This window comes from Xyrauchen texanus, chromosome 9 (assembly GCF_025860055.1).
Source record: "Xyrauchen texanus isolate HMW12.3.18 chromosome 9, RBS_HiC_50CHRs, whole genome shotgun sequence".
Classification (NCBI taxonomy): Eukaryota; Metazoa; Chordata; class Actinopteri; order Cypriniformes; family Catostomidae; genus Xyrauchen; species Xyrauchen texanus.
The window spans coordinates 22219162-22240872 of record NC_068284.1 but is presented as its reverse complement, the minus strand read 5'-3'; the positions used below and the strand labels follow the sequence as shown (position 1 = coordinate 22240872).

The window sequence follows — 21711 nt, the reverse complement described above, 5'->3', positions numbered from 1 at the left end:
TAAACCTTAATGACTTTATTGATTGTATATGATCCCACGAGATTGATTAGTGAACTATATGATATATGGAGGTCAGGACTTGGCCTTCAGATTCAGCAGACTTGAGTTTGCATTTCTACTTATGATGATCTAAATCTAATTATGAATGAACATGAATATTGTCCCACTATGACATTTTCTATACCAATGAAACAAAATGTGCAGACAAAATGATAGCATTTTGGTATGCGTTAGGTAATTGTAAAATATTTAATAGAATTTGAAATCCATATGTTTATCAGGTCAGTCATGCGCAATGAGTTTGTTCTGCTCTTCTAGCATACATTTTCCCTTATTTATAAATGCATACCGACGTTTCCCCTTATAGCCTATACGTTTAACGAACTCTAAAGTTGTAAGGGATTTCTAATATGTAGCCTACGTATTTTTTATACATTTATTTTTTAGCAGAATTACGTTTGCCACATTTGATCAGATCAAGGCTATATATCAAAGAAAATGTAATTTCCCTCTTGCTTTTCGATAATCCCATACTGTTTATAAAGAAGCAAAGAAAATAAATCAAACAGCTGTTGATTTGTTACATGAGATTGATTTGCTGCAGTGGAAATGTTGCATCTCATGGATATTGTATTTTATATAAAATAGCTATACAAGTGAATTTTAAAAGTGTTAAAATAATACGATGCCATAAGGCAACTGTTTTTATTAATTAATTTATTAAAATACATAAATTAAATAATGATAAAAAATTTTACGGAAATCGGACAAATCGTAGGCTTGACGGTGATCAGTTGAAAAAACTATCATTAATACTCCACTAAAAATGTACTATTTTAAAAATGGTGCCGATTATATATATGTTTTCCGCTTTATTGATTAATGCATAGCATGCGTAGCCTGCAACTGTTGAACCATTTCAGTTTATTATATAACGCGATGACAATTCTGCTATATGTTTTAGTATTTAAATCAATGAAGCCAAATTTGTTTAGGCCTATAAGGAAGAACCAGTAATTCATCTCTATACTTACAACTATAAGTAAGGGGCTAAACCTCAAGCTGTAACTGGGTGATTTAATCAATGAACATTCAGTTTAAAGAATAAAAGCCCATTAGGAAGAATACATATTATTTGGTATATTATGCTATTAGTTTGCCGTGTTTGGCGCCGAATGAATAACTTATACCTAACCACTCAAAAAATGACCGACTAACTATTAAATTAAAAGAAAAGGGAAAACCCTTATATTTTGATACGTTAATTCGTAACCTCTGTTAGAACAGACTGGATTTCTTCTATATCTCTAACCAAGCACAAAGACGCCCACGAGTTTCTCAATTCCAGAAGATGGAAATTAAAAAGGGATGGTTCATTTAAAAATTAAAATTCTTCCATACTTTACTCACCTTGTTGTTCCAAAGTTGGACCGTTACTTTCTTCCGTAGAACGCAAAAGATGTTAGGCAGAATGACATCATCAGTCCCCATTCACTTGTGTGGGGGGAAAATGATGCAATGAAAGTGAATGGCGACTGATTCTAACATTCTGCCTTACATCTCCTTTTGTGTTCTATGGAAGAAGGACATTCAAACGGAAGCAACACGAGGGTGAGTAAATTATGACATTTTTTATTTTTGCGTGAATAGCCAATGTAAAAAGTTTCTCAAAGGTATGTCACAGACTTAAACATGTGAGCAGTTCATGAAATGTTACTTTGGCACTAAAACGACCAAATCCAAACGTTTACGCTTGAAAACAATGAAATATCACATTTCATGTATTTAGGAAAAAACTGAAATGGGCCAAGCAAATAAATTATAGAAAATAATTGAAAATAAGTCCATAATTAGCTGATGGCTGATACGATGGTAAATATATTTAATACAATTATTTCTATTTAGATATTGCGTTTTCTTAGGCTATTAATTAAAAAAAATTTAGGCCTATGTTTCAGCAAAAGATTTTCTTAAGCTATAATTTTACTCACTGCATACGGTGCATTTACAGCTTTCTCATCTGAGGATGTTTCAAATGGTTTGTCTGTCTGGACCATCTGTAGTAACTCACACTCAAAAAAAAAAAAAAAAAGTAGCATAAGAGGAACATCGAGGAAAAACATCAGCAGCTAAATATGCGAGTCAGTAATGAGTCAGTTAAGACAAAACTAGATGGGTCACTCGAGCCGATTATTGGTGCCAACAAGTTTTAATTAAAAAAAATCTAATTGACTCTCATATGGACTTTAGGACACCTGCTGTTATCACACGTAGCCTTTGTCTGTGGCCCTCTCTTTAGGCCGAGGTTAGAGACATGATTAATTGTCCAAATGTTGATAGGCTATATAGAATGTCAATGCCCCCCTAAATTGACCTATAATAGTATAATAGAAGCCTAATAGCGCTACATCGGAAGAAACGTGCAACTTTGGTCACCCCTCCCTAGAAGTAGGCTAATAGAAAACATTCTAAAGGAGAGGGGAGAGCGAGGTCATGATCCAAGCTTGGGAACACGGGAACAGGGCGTCCAGTTAAAGAGAACAGTGATCTTACTGGGGCAGACACTTTTGGTTTCTTTCCTCTCTGTTTGACATTTAAAAAAAATTGCTCCAGGTCTACATATCTGTACAGATATACAGAGAAAGCTATGTCTGTTGATCTTTAACGCTTAAGGTATAGGCAATGGTTATATTATGAAATATTCAACACAGTGTAAGTTAATTTACCAGTAGGAACTCTCATTGTAACAGTGGATTTGATACACCATGTAACTACTGAAGCTTTCACGCTTAGCCTGTTGGTCCCTGCTGTAGCGGATGCATGTGAAACGCGTGTGTGTGTGTGCGTGTGTGCGTGTGTGTGTGCGTGTGGATTTAGAGCAGATTGAGGCCGAGCTGTTTCAATGGCCGTGATGTTATGCTAAAGTTATCTCAAAACCAAGGTTTCCCGAATGGACAGTTAATGGTAGGCCTTCGCAGACACATAAAAACAACCAACAATGACTTTGACCGAGGTCTGTACGTTGGTGTTATTCTCCGGGATGCTGGTTATTCAGCCGTTACCAACGTTAGCATGGGACGCAGACTTGGAGCTTTTCGACCTAGTGGAGGAAATCCCACATACCTTCTACGAATTCTTGTCTGTGAATCACGTAAGACTGGGTTTTTTCTCTACCGTTTGTGTTTTGTCACACTTTGTACATCTGCTATTCGAACTGTGTCAGTAAAGTCAAAATAAGGAGATATACAGCACACCGGCGTAGTAAATATCGCAGTTATAACTCCTGCGCGTTTATGGAGATGCATTCTTATCAGTTAGCAATCAAAACCCTTTTTTTCTTTTGCTTAATATCTCTCAACAGCCTGACTTTATATCCACCGAACGAGAAAACTGGCCCTGCCTCCTGCACAATCTGTATGGCGGTGCCCAACCCAAGAAATCTCCGGGCTGTGGGCCTATACAGCACGACATGACGTGTCATTCTTTCGCTCTGTTTTTAAAATGTACAATTTGGTGGCTAAATGATATTTAATGCGTTGATGATATAAGAGCCCGTATTGTTTTGCATCTAACCGTTGCTTGTGAAAAACTAGCGTGGGTTTCAGTGTATCTTTCCCAAACTTATGGCGGATAAAAGCTACAACAACAGTGCCGCTGCTACACATTTACCATGATAATTCTCTTTTAATACATTTTTAATAAAGCTATTCTCTTATTGTTGTCAGCACAGCAGCGTGTAACGTTTAGTCTATGTATTAATCAAATTGCTGACAGAAATATGTTGCTGCACAATGCTAACAGTTATCTCACTTTTCTTTTCCTGAAACGCCACAGGCAATACATTCAGTCACATTGCTTTTAATGTAATCTGATAGTTCACCCAAAAATAACTATTCTCTCATCATTTACTTACCATTCTAAAAGTGTATGACTTTTTATTTATTTTTGCAGAACACAAAGCTCTGTAGGTCCATACAATGCAAGTGAATGGTGATCAACACTTTGAAGCTCAAAAATCACATTAAGGCAGTGTACAAGTAATCCATAAGACTCCAGTGATTGAATCCATGTCTTTTGAAGCGATCCAATCAGTTCTAGGTGAAAACAGACCAAAATATAACACCCTTTCACTTAAAATCTTGACATCATTAGTCCCCTTGGCGATCATAATTTCAAACTTGATTACACTTCATAGCGCCATCTAGCGCTATGCACACTCCTCAAGCACCAAAAAGTATGTAGAATCAAGCTCGATATCATGATCATGCCTTTAGAGACTGCAACGGTAAAACGTACAGTAAATTCTTTTTGCATTTTGGTCTGTTCTCACCCAAAACTGATTGGATTTCTTCAAAATAAATGGATTAAACCATTGGAGACATATGGATTACTATTATGATGACTTTTTGTGCTTTATGGAGCTTCAGATATTTGATCACCATTCACTTGCATTGTATGGCCCTACAGAGCTAAGATATTCTTCTAAAAATGTCATTTTGTGTTCGGCAGAAGAAAAAAGTAACACATTTGGAATGGCATGAGAGTGAAACATTTATGAGACAGTTTTAATTTTTGGGTGAACTCTTGATTTAAAGAAGTCTGAGGATATGTAATTTAAAAGCCAGTGATTTTAATGTTGATGCTTCTGCTTCTCACAGGATGCATCTTCCTCTGAGATCAGGAAGGCATATAGAAAACTCTCTCTTACATTACATCCAGATAAAAACAAAGATGAAAATGCAGAAACCCAGTTCCGACAGGTAGGTGTTTTGTTAAGGCTGAACAAAAGTAGTCTTTGGTATGATATTTTATGTAATTACATGTTAATTATATTATTTTCTTGTTTCTCTTTACATTTTTTGGAATTCAGCATATCTGATGATATCTTTGTCATTTCTTACTAGTTAGTTGCCATATATGAGGTTCTTAAAGATGAAGAAAGAAGACAAAGGTGAGCAACTGTACAAACGTCTTGTTCTCATGACTAGCCTCTGGTGGTTTGTGTTCTTTCATTGAAAGTCATTGTAGGATGTCTAACAGATGTTAATTCTAAAGCAGCTATACTTTAGTTTTCAAATTAAGCTATTTCTCCACTCATGTCCCTACTCAATAGTGGTTTTATGCCTTTTTATTTAATAACATTTCTACCAGACATTTTCATAACTTGTGGCGGTCTTTATTAAAAGAGTTTGTGATAGCCTAAAAGATGAAGAAACTTTCTGCTAACTCATTAATTTAGTGATTTATTGCTGTTGAGCAACCCTCTACGATCATGTTGGAGAAAGAATCGTCATTGGCTAGTAAATGTTAGTTTTTACTTGCCAGACTTTTGATGACATGTAAGCATAATGTAACTAAAAAATATATTAAACAAACTGAGAGGCGACCTCTTCATATATATTCACACAACATAGTATATTGTAATTTTTTATATATATATTTTGCTTTATGATTTTAATCACATTTGAGCTTTTTAAAAATTTACAAATTTCACATTCTATCAATTTATATGATGTCATGAAATCACATTTTTAATAACGATACAAGCTGTTGTCACTGTTTGAAATTTCATACACATTTTTAACAAAATTCACAAGGTAGGAACCTAATAATGAAAATTAGGGGTCATGATTGTGAAATTTGGCTGACAATTAATTATCAAACAAATAATTGTGAGTATGAAGATTAATTGCATGTTTTAGGGCTATGATAATTAATTGTCTGTTTTCGGTGTTTCACAAATATGACGATTAATTATCATGCAAAGTCATTTATACAAATTTAGCTTGGGTCATATAATACAATAAGGGTATATGATTTCCTTTTCAGGATTCAAAAACGTATGAATGACAGTCAAATATTAAAGTATAATATGAAAAATAATTAAAATAATATTTTAATTATCAAAATGTCTAAATATCTAAAATATATCTCTTATTTGTCCGATTTACTTTTCATCTAGTGGACTTTTTCAATGTTTTGTTTTCTTTTGCTTCTTTTGTAACCCAGCCAACCCGTATAGCTATTATATTATGCATTAGTAAAATATTTCTGCCTTATTCTTCACATTCACACATTATTTTAAGGCTCTCTGATTAACTCACAAGCCCTTATTTCTCATGAAGGAAGACTTTGAGATTCTGTTTCTTGCATTTTACCGTTACACAGCAAGAGAAAGTTTTTTTGTGTGTGAAGAATAAATTTACATTTGAGTTAGATTCGCCATCTCCCCCTTCCTCATTCCTCAAACCTTTTTACGCTGGTGCTGAAACCTGGGATCAGAGGATGATGGATACACTGTCATGGAGTCATCACTGGTGATTCCGGTCCCTTGCCAGCATACACCAGGGCCAACACCAGGCCCTCATGGAGTTCCGGAGAGAGCAGCAACAGCGCTTTGTGGTGCTCCTTCAGGCCCAGGAGGAGGACTGGTAGGTGCTGCGGAGCTAAGTACCCCAGAAGGGGGGTGGCCTCCCTGTCCCCGGCAGCAGTGGTGGTTTACCCCAACGTGTTGCACACCAAGATGAGGCCTACTTTGAGCACGCCGCCAAAGCTTTGAAGTGGCCGCCAGAACAGTGGCTGGACCATCTTCTGCTGCTGCTGACTAGGGAAGCCCAGATTGCGGCACAAAGGCTTCCATTTGCCAACATCTGGACAACTCTGTGCTGAAGAAGTCCATCTTGCAATGGGTCAGCCGCAACCCAGAAGAACACCGCTTGCATTTCCACTCCTTAACGCTGAGTGAGTTTGGCTGCCTGTGTGCTTTTTGCCAAGCAGATCCATGATGCTGGCCGGCGGTGGGTGCTGGCCAAGGAGGACAGCGATGCCGAGGATGTCATCAACCTTGCGGTGTTAGAGAAGTTTGTCTCCCGGTTGACAAAGGGGATGGCCGAGTGTGTCAAAGCAATCCAGCTGGAAGCGTATCTGGAGGCTAGTGGCAAGGTCCGGTTCTGTGTGGATTATAAGAATGTTAATGCTGTGTTGAAATTCGATGGTTATCCAATGAACTGGTGGATCGGTTGGGCACGGCTTGGTTTTATTCAACATTGGATTTAACAAAGGGATATTGGCAGATCCACTTAATGTGATTTCATGTGAAAAAACAGCCTTCTCCACACTGTTTGGTTTACACCAATTTGTGACCCTTCCGTTTGGTTTGTTTGGGGTCCTGGCTACGTTTCAGCATCTTATGGACAGAGTCCTCAGACTGCATATTGGATGACATCATTATTTATCGTAATATTGGCAGCGGCACATGTAGCATCTGGGGGCCGTTCTGAGGTCACTGTGAGGAGCGGGACTCGCAGCAAACCCGAAGAAGTGCATAATTAGACGGCTGGATGTATGGTATCTGGGGTTCCACTTGGGACACGGCAGGTGCGGCCCCAATATGATAAAACTACTGCAATTGCGACCTGCCCGAGACGCAAGACCAAAAAGGAGGTGAGTTGGGGCTGGCTATTATTGAAGGACGTCACCAGCCCACTGACTGATCTCACTACAAAGAGAGCTCCAGAACCGGTCCAGTGGATGGAGCCATGCCAACAAGCATTTACGCAGGTAAAAGTACAGCACCATAGAGGAGGAGTGCTTGGCCATCAAGGGGGCCGTCCTCACTCTCCGCTACTATTTGTTGGGACAAGCATTCACCCTCTGTTCGGACCACGCCCCTCTCCAATGGCTCCACTGCATGAAGGATGCCAATGCCCGGATCACCCGTTGGTATCTGGCACTCCAGCCATTTAAGTTCCAAGGTGGTCCACAGGCTGGGGGCGCAGATGGCTGTCGCAGACTTCCTCTCCAGAAGGGCTGGAGGGAGAGAATGGGCAGGCCAGACAGTTCCCCCGGCCTGAGTTGGGCGGTGGGGGTAATTGGAGGTGAGGGAGTGGTCGAGCGTTCGTTTGGGGAGAGAGGAATTGGTAAGGATTTTCACCTGAGATGAATTGCTGTTTCTTTGTTCGCAGTGAGAGACAGGGGAAAGAAAAGGGGCCAGACTTCAGAGTGAGGGAGAGAGCCCAGCTGAAGCTTCAAGTGTGTTGGCCTCTGCCAGTCATGTTATATATAGCTTTTGAGTGTTATGTGTGAAGCTTTACTGTCACGCAGCAAGCGAACGTGTTTTTGTGTGTGAAGAATAATTTTACCTTTTGAGTTGGATTCGCCATATCCCACTTCCTCGTTCTTCTAACCTGTTACACTGTTCTTTTAAAAAAATATTTGCATAGAATCTTCTCACTGGTAACTGCACTACATCTACAGATATGATGACATCCTGGTTAATGGGCTGCCAGATTGGAGACAGCCTGTCTTCTACTATCGACGCGTTCGGAAGATGAGTAACGGAGAGCTGGGCTTCCTCCTCTTCCTTATTCTGACAGTGGGCCACTACGCAGTTATATGGTCCATCTACCTTGAGAAGCAGTTGGTAAGTAGCAAAACATGTAATTGTGCAGGAGTTGTCATGTGGTGTTGGATTCTAAGATGCTACATTTACTTCAGCATACAAAGTGATGGAAGCTTTATCTTAATTTCTTCTCAGGATGAACTTCTGACTAGAAAAAAGAGGGAGAAGAAGAAAAAACAAAGCAGTAAGGTGACAGAGGAGATTAAGTCCCTGGCACAGGAAAAAAATGAAAGGTAAAATAAACTACATTTTTTTTAAGAAATTTTGACTGGTTCTCAAACAAGGAAATCTTAGTGTATTCTTTGCTTCTGTTTCCATAGATCTGACAAGCCACACTGGCATGACATTTTGCCTCTGAAATTAAGCATTTGGTTATACTATTCTGTGAAGTCTCTCCCTCATATAATACAGGTACTGTTCCACAAGATTAAGGCACCATGACTTACTTGATGTTTGACCTTTGTCTTAAAGCATATATCTTTAACAATTATGGAATATGTTGTATTTTCAGGATGTAAAGCAGTATTACAAAGATTATAAGGAAATGAAAGTAAAAGAAAAGGAGGAGGCAGAAGCTCTGGCAGAGCAGGAAATGCAACAGAGTAAGGCCTCGTTAACCTATATAACCATGCATATGCATGTGGTTAAATTGTGACAACGTGACGTTTAATATCTGTGATGGTGGTTAATTTAGAAGAAAAACGGCCCAAGGTGAAGAAACCTAAAGTAGAGTTTCCAGCCTATGAACCCAACACAGATCCAGCTTTTGTGCATGCATATGATCTGGGAACATCTATTGAAGATATTGAAGATCAAATGGGTGACTGGTTAGAGGACAAAAAGCAGCAGCAGAAGAAGAAAGTAAGTCTTTGTTCAAAGAACATTGGTTAAAATAAAAGTATTTTTATGTACCAAAGTCTGGTAATGATTGTAGGCTAATGAGTGGACAGAGGAGGATCTCAGCCAGCTCTCTCGCTGCATGGCCAAGTTTCCTGGTGGAACACCGGGACGGTGGGAGAAGATTGCTCATGAATTAGGCAGATCAGTGACTGAGGTGAGTTTCTAACACTGTATGCAGTTATGGTATGCAAGGACTTTACAGCGGTTTAAATGGGATTTTTAAATGCTTTGATTTAATAAAGTGTGTGTGTGTGTGTGTGTGTGCGCACCAATATGGTTTGTACAATAAATGTTTTGAACAAAAAAAAAATTTGACTAATTCTGTACAGGTCACAGGAAAAGTGAAGCAAGTCAAAGACTGTGTCACCAATACATCAGGTAGGTTCTTTTTCAGTGTAGTGTAAAAGGATTTTTAACATGGGAGAAAGGATTTTAATAAACATGCACATTTTCACCTACTGTGATACACCTTGGTAAATATGAGCAATGAAGGCTGTGAAAAATCTGTCTTTATTGATGATCCCTTTGATCTTTCATTCACAATATTCACAAAAATCTAACCTTTAATGGATATCAATCAATTGCTAACATAACACAAGTTTATCAAAAAACTAATATTTGTGTCAAATATATGTGTGGCACAATTATTGGCTCCCTTTTATTCAATACTTTGTGCAACCTCCCTTTGCCAAGATAACAGCACTGGATCTTCTCATATACTGCCTAATGAGGTTGGAGAACAGATGGCAAGGGATCTGAGACAATTCCCCATACAGAATCGATCCAGATCCTTCAAATTCCAAGGTCCATGCTGGTGGAATCTCCTCTTCAGTTCACCTCACAGGTTTTCTATGGGGTTCAGGTCAGGGGACTGGGATGGCCATGGCAGAACCTTCATTTTATGGTCAATGGACCATTTTTGTGTTGATTTTGATGTTTGTTTTGGATCTTTGGAAGATCCAACCACTTTCTGGCAGAGGCAGTCCAGTTTAAAAAAAAAAAAAAATTATCTTTTGGTGTTTGAAAGGGTTCATGATGACATGTATCAGAGCAAAATGTCCGGGACATCTGACATAAAAACAGTCCCACAATGTTTAAGATTCTTAAGATTTCCAGTTGATTGGAACATCTTAATTATTGCCGTGATGGTGGAAATGGGCATTTTCAATGCTTTAGATATTTTCTTATAGCCACTTCCCATTTTGTGAAGCTCAACAACCTTTTGCCGCACATCAGAACTATATTCTTTAGTCTAACCCACTGTGATTAATGATTAAGGGAATTTGGCCTGTGTGTTACCTCATATTTATATCCCCGTGAAACAGGAAGTCACGACTGAACCACGATATGTTCCTAGTCAACCAGGTGCACTAAAAAAATGAAAATATGAATGGGAATATACTTCAGATATATTTTACTCATAAGAATTTCTAGAGGTGCCAATAATTGTGTTTTGGAGAAAAATATTTATTTATTTTTAATTATTTACCCACTTTCAATTGATTTACTTCAAATAAAGGTTAGATTTTTTTGAGTTTTTTTTATGAAACATAAAAAGTACAAACAATGTAGCTTTTCTTTCACATCCTTATGTTCATTTTTACCAAGGGTGCAAATATTTTTAGGCACCACTGTGCGTGCGGGTGTGTGTGTGTGTGTATGTATAAATATATATAAATTATATATATATATATAGCCAGCTCTGGAAACAATTAAGAGACCACTGCAAAAATTATCAGTTTCTCTGGATTTATCATTTACAGGTATGCGTTTATAGAATAAAACAAAGTACTGACAACATTTCTCCCAAATAAAAATATTTTCATTTAGAGCATTTATTTGCAGAAAATGACAACTGGTCAAAATAACTAAGAAAATACCTATATTAAATAATGTAAAGAAAACCAGTTCATATTCATTTTAAACCACACAATACTACAGTTTTAACTTAGGAAGAGTTCAGAAATCAATATTTGGTGGAATAACCCTGATTTTCAGCTTTTATGCATCTTGGCATGCTCTCTACCAGTCATTCACATTGCTGTTGGATGACTTTATGCCACTCCTGGTGCAATCATTCTAGCAGCTTGGCTTTGTTTGATGGTTTGTGGCCATCCATCTTCCTCTTGATCACATTTCAGAAGGGTTCAGGTCTGGAGATTGGGCTGGTCATGACAGGGTCTTGATTCGGTGATCCTCCATACACACTTTGATTGACCTGGCTGTGGCATGGAGCATTTCCTGTTGGAAAAAACAATCCTCAGAGTTGGGGAACATTGTCAGAGTAGAAGGAAGCTTTCTTCCAGGATAACCTTGTATGTGGCTTTATTCATGCGTCCTTCACAAAGACAAATCTGCGTGATACCAGCCTTGCTGAAGCACCCCCAGATCATCACTAATTCTCCACCAAATTTCACTGTGGGTGCGAGACGCTGTGGTTTGAAGGCCTCTCCAGGACTCCGTCTAACCATTAGATGACCAGGTGGAGGATCAGTGATGATCTGGGGGTGCTTTCCACCAAATATTGATTTCTGAACTCTTCCTAAGTTAAAACATTACTATTGTGATGTTTAAATTTGAATATGAACTGGTTTTCTTTGTGTTATTCAAGGTATGAAAACGACTCGGTTACTAACGTAACCTCGGTTCCCTGAGAGGAGGGAACGACTATTGCGTAAGTAGCTTATGCTATGGGAAAACTCCGTTTCTCGAGAAATATTGAAGTCTTTATGTAAAACGCATTGCAGCTGCACAGCAGACAGTGATGAGTGAGGCAGCTCGGTCATTGGCTGTGCTGCGGCAACTGCTCGAACCAGTGACGGGGCGACTTAGAACGCGCGACCAATGAGGGCGCGTCCCGCATTCGCGCCCTCAGAGCCTGCTGAAATTAGCATATGAGGGCTATATAATGAGCGTCCCGTCACGCCAGTTCTTTTAGGTTCAATCGACTGAAACGAACTGACCAAGCACAGACACGGCAGCTTACGCAATAGTCGCTCCTCCTCTCAGGGAACCGAGGTTACGTTAGTAACAGAGTCGCTCCCTATCGAGAGGTCTCTCCTATTGCGTAAGTAGCTTACGCTATGGGAACACCATGTAAAACGCCGTGCGTGCTGACTTCAGCTCTATAAAGCCAGAGGCAGGTGCCTGAGCCTTAAAGCAAAGTGATATTCCACGAGCCGCCAGCGGCGAAGCTATATAGTGGGGTATGACAGGGCCCTTGCCTTCAAGGTGGGGCACTCCTTGTACAAACACAAGCACATATCTCATGTACTGAGCTTTTGTGTACTGGTACGCATAATAAACCCTCTAAGTCGGTCAGAGACGGACCTTATAAGGGAGGAGATGATGCCCAGCATATACATACTCCAGTTCATTCCACAGTCAGACTGATAGAATGTTGGAATGCAGTGAGGGGACCTGTAGGTTATAAAACCTGATAAATGTCGAAGGCGAGGCCCAGCCTGCCGCCGCACAAATATCTTCAATGGGTATCCCACTCGACCATGCCCACGAGGAGGCCATGCTCCTCGTAGAGTGAGCTCTGACGCCTAAGGGGCATTGAAGGCCCTTGGCTCCATAAGCTAGCGCTATAGCATCCACTATCCAGCGCGATATTCGTTGCTTTGAGACAGCGAGACCCTTAGTTCGGCCGCCAAAGCATACGAATAATTGATCCGTCTGTCTGAAGGTCACCCACTCTTTTAACTGAAGCGAGTGCCAGCAAGAGTGTGGTTTTGAGCGAGAGCTGCTTGAGGTGCACGGTTCGGAGAGGTTTGAGTGCGTCCAGGACCGTGGCCAGGTCCCAGATCGGCACTGAAGGTGGGTGAAGAGGGTTCATCCTCCTAGCGCCTCTTAGGAAACGAAGCGATCAGATCGTTTTTTTCCTAATGAATGTCCTTTATCAGGATTGTGTGACGCCGCTATGGCAGCCACATAGACTTTGAGCGTGGAGGGTGTGCGGCCCGCCTCCAGCAGCTCCTGCAAAAAGGCGAGTACACTTGGTATCTCGCGACGCTTTGGGGTTCAAGCTCTTGGTATCACACCAGTCACTGAACACTTTCCACTTTTGGGCATACAAGCGCCTCGTAGAGGGGCTCGCGCCTCAGTAATGGTTTTCAGAACTCCACTGGGGAGGTTCCGGGAACCCGTTGAGGGGCCATGCATGGAGGGCCCACAGATCGGGCGGGATGAAGAATCATCCCGCTGGCCTGTCCGAGGAGGTCTTGCCTCAGCGGAATCGGCCATGGGGCAGATTGCATCATCTGTACCAGCTCTGGAAACCACGTCTGGTTTTTCCAGAGTGGGGCTACCAGGAGCACTGCACATTTCACCTCCCTGATCCGACTGATGACCTGAGGCAGCATCGCGATCGGTGGAAAAGAATACAAGGGGCGGCTCGGCCAAACTTGTGCGAGCGCGTCCGTGCTTTTTGAGAAGAGAGGGCAGTGCTCGTTTTCCTTGGAGGCGAAGAGGTCGACCTCTGCCTCGCCAAAGGTTCGCCATAACCACTGAACCGTCAGAGGGTGGAGAGACCATTCTCCTGGGAGAACTTTGTCTCTGGATAGCATGTCCGCTCCTTGGTTCAGGACGCCTGGCACGTGCGCTGCCCTTAGCGAGCGCAGGTGGTGTTGTGACCATAGGATGAGCTCCTGGCCATAGAGTGCAGGAGCTCGACCTGAGTCCACCTTGGCGATTTATATACTGAAACTACCGGTCATGTTGTCCGTTCGGACCAGGACGTGTTCGCTTTGCAGGTACGGAAGCAGGGCTCTGAGAGCCAAGGCGACCGCTTTCATTTCCAGACAGTTTATGTGTAGGCGCTTTTCCGGGTTTGACCAAAAGCCGGAAACAGGCCTGCCCTCGTAAAGGGCCCCCCATCCTATTTTGGAGGCATCTGTCATGATCATTTTACTCCGCGTATTCACGCCCAGACTCACGCCGGTTTGATACCAGTTTATGGCTTTCCAGGGCGTCAGGGCTTTTATACAGCCGTGATTCGCTCTGATCAAAAAGTGGCCCGAGCGCCACGCGTGAGTGGGGACATGGCTCGGAGAGGTGCTTGAAACTGTATGAACAGTGTTTTGAAGTGGGGGTGCATTCATCATTATGGGCACGCGCGCCACATTCATAAAGCTTTCCGCATTTAGCGGGGAGTTTCTTAGCTCGCGCATTGCATCTGTGATGTTTGCGGCATAGCTGTTTGAAACTGTGTGGGTAGCTGTGTGTAGGGCTTCCACACTTATAGCACTTCCCGTTTTTACTGGGGAAGTGTTTATAACTGTGGGAACAGTGCTTGTGTGTAGTGGTGCATACATGACAATAGGTACACGAACTACATTTTTGAGACATCCAGCCTGAGCTGGGGAGGTGTTTGGCACTGTTTGGACAGTATTGATATGTGGGAATGCGCACTTTAGTGTGGACGTGAACCCTTAGTGACACAGGCAGAAAATGACTCTTTTGGTGATTTCTGTGTATCGCCGTGAAAACGGCGTTTGATTGCAGGTGAGCGAGTTTTATGACTGGCCCATTGACTGCTGTATAGACATTTCCAGCCGCCTGTAAGGGGACTGGGTAATGTTTTAAATGTTTGCGAGGGAGCGTCCTTTTCAGGTCTGCTCTTCGGCTGGGAGACGGGCGGCTCTGCCCTGGCTCGCTGCTGCTGCTGGGGCGGTTTTTGAGATGAGCTGGAGCGCTTAGGCAGGAAGTGATGCATAGCTTGCGAATCCTTCCGCGCCTCAGTGAAGCGCTCCGTGAAATCTCTCACCGTAGGTCCGAACAGGCCGCTCGGAGTGACAGGTGCGTCAAGGAAGGGTGCCTTATCTGCGTCCTTCATCTCCGTTAGCGTTAGCCACAGGTGGCGCTCAAGGACGATCAAATTAGCCATGGCCCGGCCAATGGATTGGGCGGTGGCCTTTGTGGCTCACAGAGCTACATCCGTAGCACTGCGCAGGTCCTTAAAAGCGTCGGGTTCAGGTCCAGACTCGTCCATAGAGCGGAGAAGTTTGGCCTGAAACACTTGTAGAACCGCCATCGAATGCAGCGCTGACGCAGCTTGACCAGCGGCGGCATATGCACGACCGGTGAGAGCTGATGTGGTTCTGCACGGCTTCGATGGGTGAGAAGCTCTGGCCTTCCATCCAGCGGTGGAGGGTGGGCATAGATGGTTGGCCACAGTCTCCTCTAGGGGCAGAGTTGCCTCGTAGCCTCTTTCTCTCGCGCCGTCCACTGAGGAGAGCGAAGAAGAGAAAGAAGGCTTTAGGCGAGCCGAGTACGGGGCTTTCCACGACTTCGTGAGCTCGTCGTGCACCTCAGGGAAGAAAGGAGAGGGTCTCTGTCGGGGGACCTGTCGGCACCCCTGCAGGAACCACTCATCCAGCCGGCTGCGGGCGGGTTCTTCCGGAGAAGACCAGTCGAGCCCGAGGTCTTCCACGGCCTTAGACAGGATACGGACGATCTACGAGTCCATGCTGGGGCCAGTCGTCGGATGCAGCGTCAAGAGAGAGGCTGTCATCCTTTCCGTCGTCGTCCCCTGATGTGCCGAACGAGACGAGACCCACCGCTTTGTTGGAGGGGTCCAGGTCCGTTCTCGCGAAATGGACCGGCGGCGGGGAGACATCTGGTAGCGGTGATGCCCGCGGGGACTGAGCTGGCGTGACATCATTTTTCTTGCGCGGCTCGAACAGAGGTGGCAGCACGGGGGCAGCCGGCTCGCTTGCGGTGAAAACGGCAAAGCGAGTGCACAGCGAGGCCCAAGGAGTTGCATTCAGGGCATCCGCCCTGAATGAGTGCAGCTTCTGCGTGGTCCAGACCCAGGCAGCGAGTGCAGATGATGTGCCGATCTCCGTCGGAAAGAGGGCCTCTGCACGAGGCGCAGGCTGAAGGCATTTGAAACAACGCCTGGAAAATAACTCTCTTACTTTCTTAAAAAGCGTCGCGGGGTGAACGCTTGTTCAGTAAAAGGATATGCGATGCGCGCCGGATGGCGTAGCAGAAGGCTTCGAAGGCGGCTGAAGATGCCGGCGTCCTCTCAGCAGTCCCGCTGTAAGCTTGTCCACGGCGGCGAAAGACTCCAAAAATCCGGAGGATTTGAGTTTTCCCATAGCGTAAGCTACTTACGCAATAGGAGAGACCTCTCGATAGGGAACTGCATATTTTTTGTTATTTAGACCAGTTGTCATTTTCTGCAAATAAATGTTCTGAATGGATCTAAATGAAAATGAATTCATACCTACAAATAGTAAATCCAGATGAACTGATAATTTTGCAGTGGTCTCATAATTTTTCCAGAGCTAAGTATACTGTGTATACGCCGATCAGCCACAACATTAAAACCACCTGCCTAATATCGTGTAGGTCCCCTTCGTGCTGTCAAAACAGTTTTGACCTGTCAAGGCATGGACACCGCAAGACCTCTGAAGGTGTCCTGAGGTATCTGGCACAAAGATGTTAGCAGCAGATCCTTCAAGTCCTGTAAATTGCGAAGTTGGGCCGCCATGGATTGGACTTCGTGGTCCAGCACATTCTGTAGATGCTCAATCAGATTGGGATCCAGGGAATTTGGAGGCCTAGTCAACACCTTGAACTCTGTCATGTTCCTCAAACCATTCCTGAACAGTTTTTGCAGTGTGGCTGGGTGTATTATCCTGCTGAATGAGGCCACTGCCATCAGGGAATACCGTTGCCATGAAGGGGTGTATGTGGTTTGCAATAATTTTTAGGTAGGTGGTACGGCCGTCCACATGATCTAAAAGAAATCATGATTCATCATACCAGACCAGTCCACCCACTTCCATTGGTCCATGGTCCAGTTCTGACTCTCACGTCCCCATTGTAGGCACTTTTGGCAGTGGACGGGTGACCAAGCTGCGATGCACTGTGTGTTCTGAAACACTTTTCATGGCCAGCATTAAGTTTTTCAGCAATTTGTATTACAGTAGCTCTTCTGTAAGATCGGACCAGGCTAGACTTCACTCCCCATGTGTATCAATGAGCCTTGGGCGTCCATGACCCTGTCACCGGTTGTCCTTCCTTAGACCCCTTTTTGTAGGTATTAATGACTGCATAATGGGAACACCCCACAAGACCTGCTGTTTTGGAGATTCTCTGACCCAGTCGTCTTGCCATCACAATTTGGCACTTGTCAAAGTCAGTCAGATCTTCACGCGTGCCCATTTGTCTTGCTTCCAACACTTGAAATTCAAGAACTGCCTGTTCACTTGCTGCCTAATATATATCACACCCCTTGACTGTGCCATTGTCATGAGAAAATTGATGTTATTCACTTTTTAATGTTGTGGCTGATCTTTGTGTGTGTGTGTGTGTGTGTGTGTGTGTGTGTGTATATTTATAAGGAGATGGGGATATATATAAGACAGTACTACTAACACTGAGTACCATGTTGGCAAATCTGGTATGACAATAACCAGACTTTTCATTTTCAGAGAAATCACCATGACTTGTTAGATCCTTCAAATTAGATGGAAGTCAAATCCAGTAATGGGTTGCTCTAAAAGCAAAAGCTAACTGTCTAGATCTGTTACGTTATTCTAAAAATAAATGAAAAGGGCGATTCACACAAAACAATTACTTAAATACAACTTTTCGATGATGGACATTTTTTTTTTTCAATTACCAAGTTGAAAGTCATTTTGATATTTGTTCTGTGACTTAAAGTATAAATTGTCATGTGGTGTAACCATCCAGAAACTGTACAAAAAAAATCTAATTAAAAGCTGAAATCCTTGAAGAAAAATAAAATGTTGGCATGAGCAGTGCAAAGTAATATTTTGTAATTGCTTGAACATTTTGTCTGAGAAAACTTCTTGATATTCTTTACTCAAATTCTTGACAATTGTAAGAAACAAAATCCTTGAAAAATGTGTTTTGAAAAGTTTAAGTTTGTGATAAATTTGTGTACCATCCCATGTATTCAAGGAACAACCTTTTACTTGATGGTTACACCACATGATATCAAATCCATTTTTGTTTGTAGGAAATGGTCAATGGTTTTTCAAAGATTTATGAAACCAACATGGACTCAAAGACAACATTTTAAAAAGATTTCTCATTTTTTATCACCTGGACACCCTTATTTGTTAGTGACCCATAAGCATCTCTGTCAGAGTAATTCGCCACCTGCTTTGTCCCTTTTTCCAGGGTTGGTGAAGCTTTCAGAGCTAAAGGGTGGTGCTGTGATAGCAAAGGGTTCCAGAGCCGTCACATTGGCAGACAGTCTGATGACCCAGAGAGAGGAACCCTTAGAGCAGCAACTGGATGATTTAGAAGAGCCTGTTGGGGGAGAGGACTCAGAGAGCAAAACACTGAGAAGGCGACAAAGAAAGTCTGCAGCTGGGAATGCTGGAGCAGTGGAGGAAAGAGTGAAAGGGCGCAGACAGAGGGATTTTGACCCCACAGCTGTAGATGAAGACAGTGAAGATGAGAAAAAAACATCAGCCTCTAAAGAAAAACCCAGTGCTGCTTCTGATGATGTATGGACACAGAACCAGCAAAAGCTCTTGGAGCTTGCCTTACAGCAATACCCACGTGGCACCACTGAACGCTGGGACAGGATTGCTAAGGCGGTGCCTGGAAAAACCAAGGTGAGGATCACGCACAGCCAGTCTACAATTAAAGCAGATGTGTGGGATTTGGTTTTTATTTTAAATAAATATGTTCGGTGATGCTAGGGGAGGAGAAATTACTCAATTAAGCTTTCATTTATACAGTTCGAGAAAAATAGCAAAAGTTGGACCAATTTGTAACTGTGTATGAAAGATTGAATTTTGTTGTCTTATGTTCTAATTGATTTACTTCTCTTTGACTTCAGGAGGAGTGCATGTCCCGATACAAACTGTTGGCAGAGCTGATTCTGAAAAAGAAACAAGCCAAGAGTTGACTCCTGGTCCTCAGTATTTCACCTCTCACTTGCTTATAATGTGCCTTAATTATGCAACCTGAAGTCCTGTTGTCAATGTGCCATATTCAGCAAAGCCTGATACGTCAGCATTACTCATTGGGGAGATTCATATTTGAATTATTGTATGAGACACCCCATTTAAAGAAACACATTTTTATTTATCTTAAAATCTTTTTCAGGTTGTAGATTTTTGTATGTTTCTCAATGCAACCAGACAGTTTGTGGAGCAAAGAGTCACTTTTAACGTTTGTTTTTTTTCTTTCCTATTTTGTCTGAAGTTATGAATTTTCATTTGGTCATGTTACAACATAAAGTATTTGCAAACAGCATTTAAGTTGTCATGTTCTCTCATGTGGTCATTGTTATGCTGAAGCACATTGGCTGATAAATTTGAAAAACAAGCTTGTTCCCTCCCTTAAGATGCAGTGTATGCACATTGCATATACTATGAACATGTTATTTCCCTGTCATCAATCTATACAAAACAACATATGTTGCTCTTGCACAGATTTACCAGTTGTATACAAATAGCAGAATCTTTAATTTCAAGTGAAGTGGGGCCTGGGTAACTCAGTGAGTACGAACACTGAATACCACCCATGGGTAGGGTTGCACCAGCTGTGCGTAAGGTCTCACTTGAGTTGAGACCTAAAATTCACACTTAAGGCTTAGTAACTACTAGATAGTTTGTAACCAAGTCAGTGCTTAATTTGGTTGCACCACCTGTTCTTAAGGCAAGACTTAACAAGTAGGTCATAAGCTGTCCGTAAAGTAATTTATACATTTATGCAATAAACAGCCTTCAAATGTGTGCACTGAAGTGTTAAAAAGCTGTGAATTTCTGTTTGAACTTGTTTCGGTTGATGTTTAAACCTTGTTTGCTCACGTAACTGTCAGCTGTAATACATTATATCCCCATTGAAATACTATACATAATAAAAACAAGATTTCATTAATGATTTGGGCTATTTAGCTTATGTATATAACAATACTTAATGAATAAGGGACAATAAATAAATACTAATACAACAGGCTGGAAAAATAGACATTTATTCATTTTAATATCTATTTTGTATGTTGAAACTGTTGGTGTAGGCTACATATGAAAGTGCACGTTAGATCAGTTTCATGCTAAAGTAAGTTTTTACATACTTTCTCTCCAGTAAATGTAAACAAGTGTAAATGCCAGCATCATCATATACAGCCGTGGCCAAAAGTGTTGGCAGTGACATAAATTTTGTGTTTTGCAAAGTTTGCTGCTTCAGTATTTGTAGATTATTTTTTCACATGTTTCTATGGTATAGTGGAAAACTATTTATACATTTTAAAGCCTTTTATTGGCAAAAACATTCAATATATGCAAAGAGTCAATATTTACAGTGTTGACCCTTGCTCTTCATAACCTCTGGAATTCGCTCTGGCATGCTGGATATCAACTTCTGGGCCAAATCCTGACAGATGGCGATCCATTCTTCAATAATTAGTGCTCGGAGTTGATCACAATTTGTGGGCTTCTGCTTGTCCACTTGCCTTTTGAGGATTGACCACAGGTTCTCTATGGGATTAAGATCCGGGGAGTTGCCTGGCCACGGATCCAAAATGTCAATGTAATGATCACTGAGCCACTTTATTATCACTCTTGCCTTGTGACATGGTGCTCCATCATGCTGGAAAATGCACGGATCATCACCAAATTGCTCTTGGATCGTTGGGAAAAGTTGCTCGCAGTACATTTTGATACCATTCTTTATTCATGGCAGTGTTTTTGAGCAGAATTGTGAGAGAGCCCACTCCCTTAGATGAAAAGCAACCCCACACATGGATGGTCTCAGGATGCTTCACTGTTGGCACGACACAGGACTCTTCGTGGCGTTCACCTTTTCTTCTCCGGACTATCGATTTATCGGACTATCCCAAACAGTCAGAAGGGGGCTTCATCAGAGAACATAACTTTGCACCTGTCTTCTGCGGTCCAATCCTTGTACTTCCTGCAGAATTTCAGTCTGTTCTTGATGTTTTTTTCTTGGAGAGATGTGGCTTCTTGACACCAGGCCATTGTCCAAAAGTCTTCACCTCACCGTGCAGATGCACTCACACCAACCTGCTGCCAACATTGAGCAAGCTCTGCACTGTTGGTGACACGATGCCATAGCTGACTCCTCAGGAGGAGACGGTCCTGGTGCTTGTTGGACACACTGGGACGTCCTGAAGCCTTCTTCACTGCAGTTGAACCTCAGGTGCAATATTCTTTGCAGCAATTTCCTTGCATGTGAGGCCATTCTGATGCACAGCGATGATGGCTGCACGTCTTTCTTTAGAGGTAACCGTTGCTAACAAGAACACAATGATTGGAAGCTCTTATAGCTCCTTTTATAGCAATCAGCCTGCTCTTATTATCAGAATGACTTTCCCATGTGCTGATGATATGATTAGTGAAATTATGTTAGCTGGTCATTTTGTGCCAGGGACAAAAACCAGTGAAATTTGG

The 21711-nt window shown here is 42.2% G+C and overlaps 1 protein-coding gene across 1 annotated transcript; it reads left to right on the top strand.

The window, feature by feature from the left end:
- Positions 1–2809: 2809 nt before the first annotated feature.
- LOC127649146 (dnaJ homolog subfamily C member 1-like) lies at positions 2810–20194 on the top strand. Its single transcript, XM_052134109.1, has 12 exons — positions 2810–3151; positions 4659–4760; positions 4905–4951; positions 8257–8422; positions 8537–8634; positions 8722–8812; positions 8913–9003; positions 9096–9262; positions 9336–9455; positions 9631–9679; positions 18464–18906; positions 19134–20194. Exons 1-12 carry the CDS (start codon positions 2999–3001, stop codon positions 19200–19202), a joined length of 1596 nt encoding a protein of 531 aa, XP_051990069.1. The 5' UTR covers positions 2810–2998; the 3' UTR covers positions 19203–20194.
- Positions 20195–21711: the final 1517 nt, after the last annotated feature.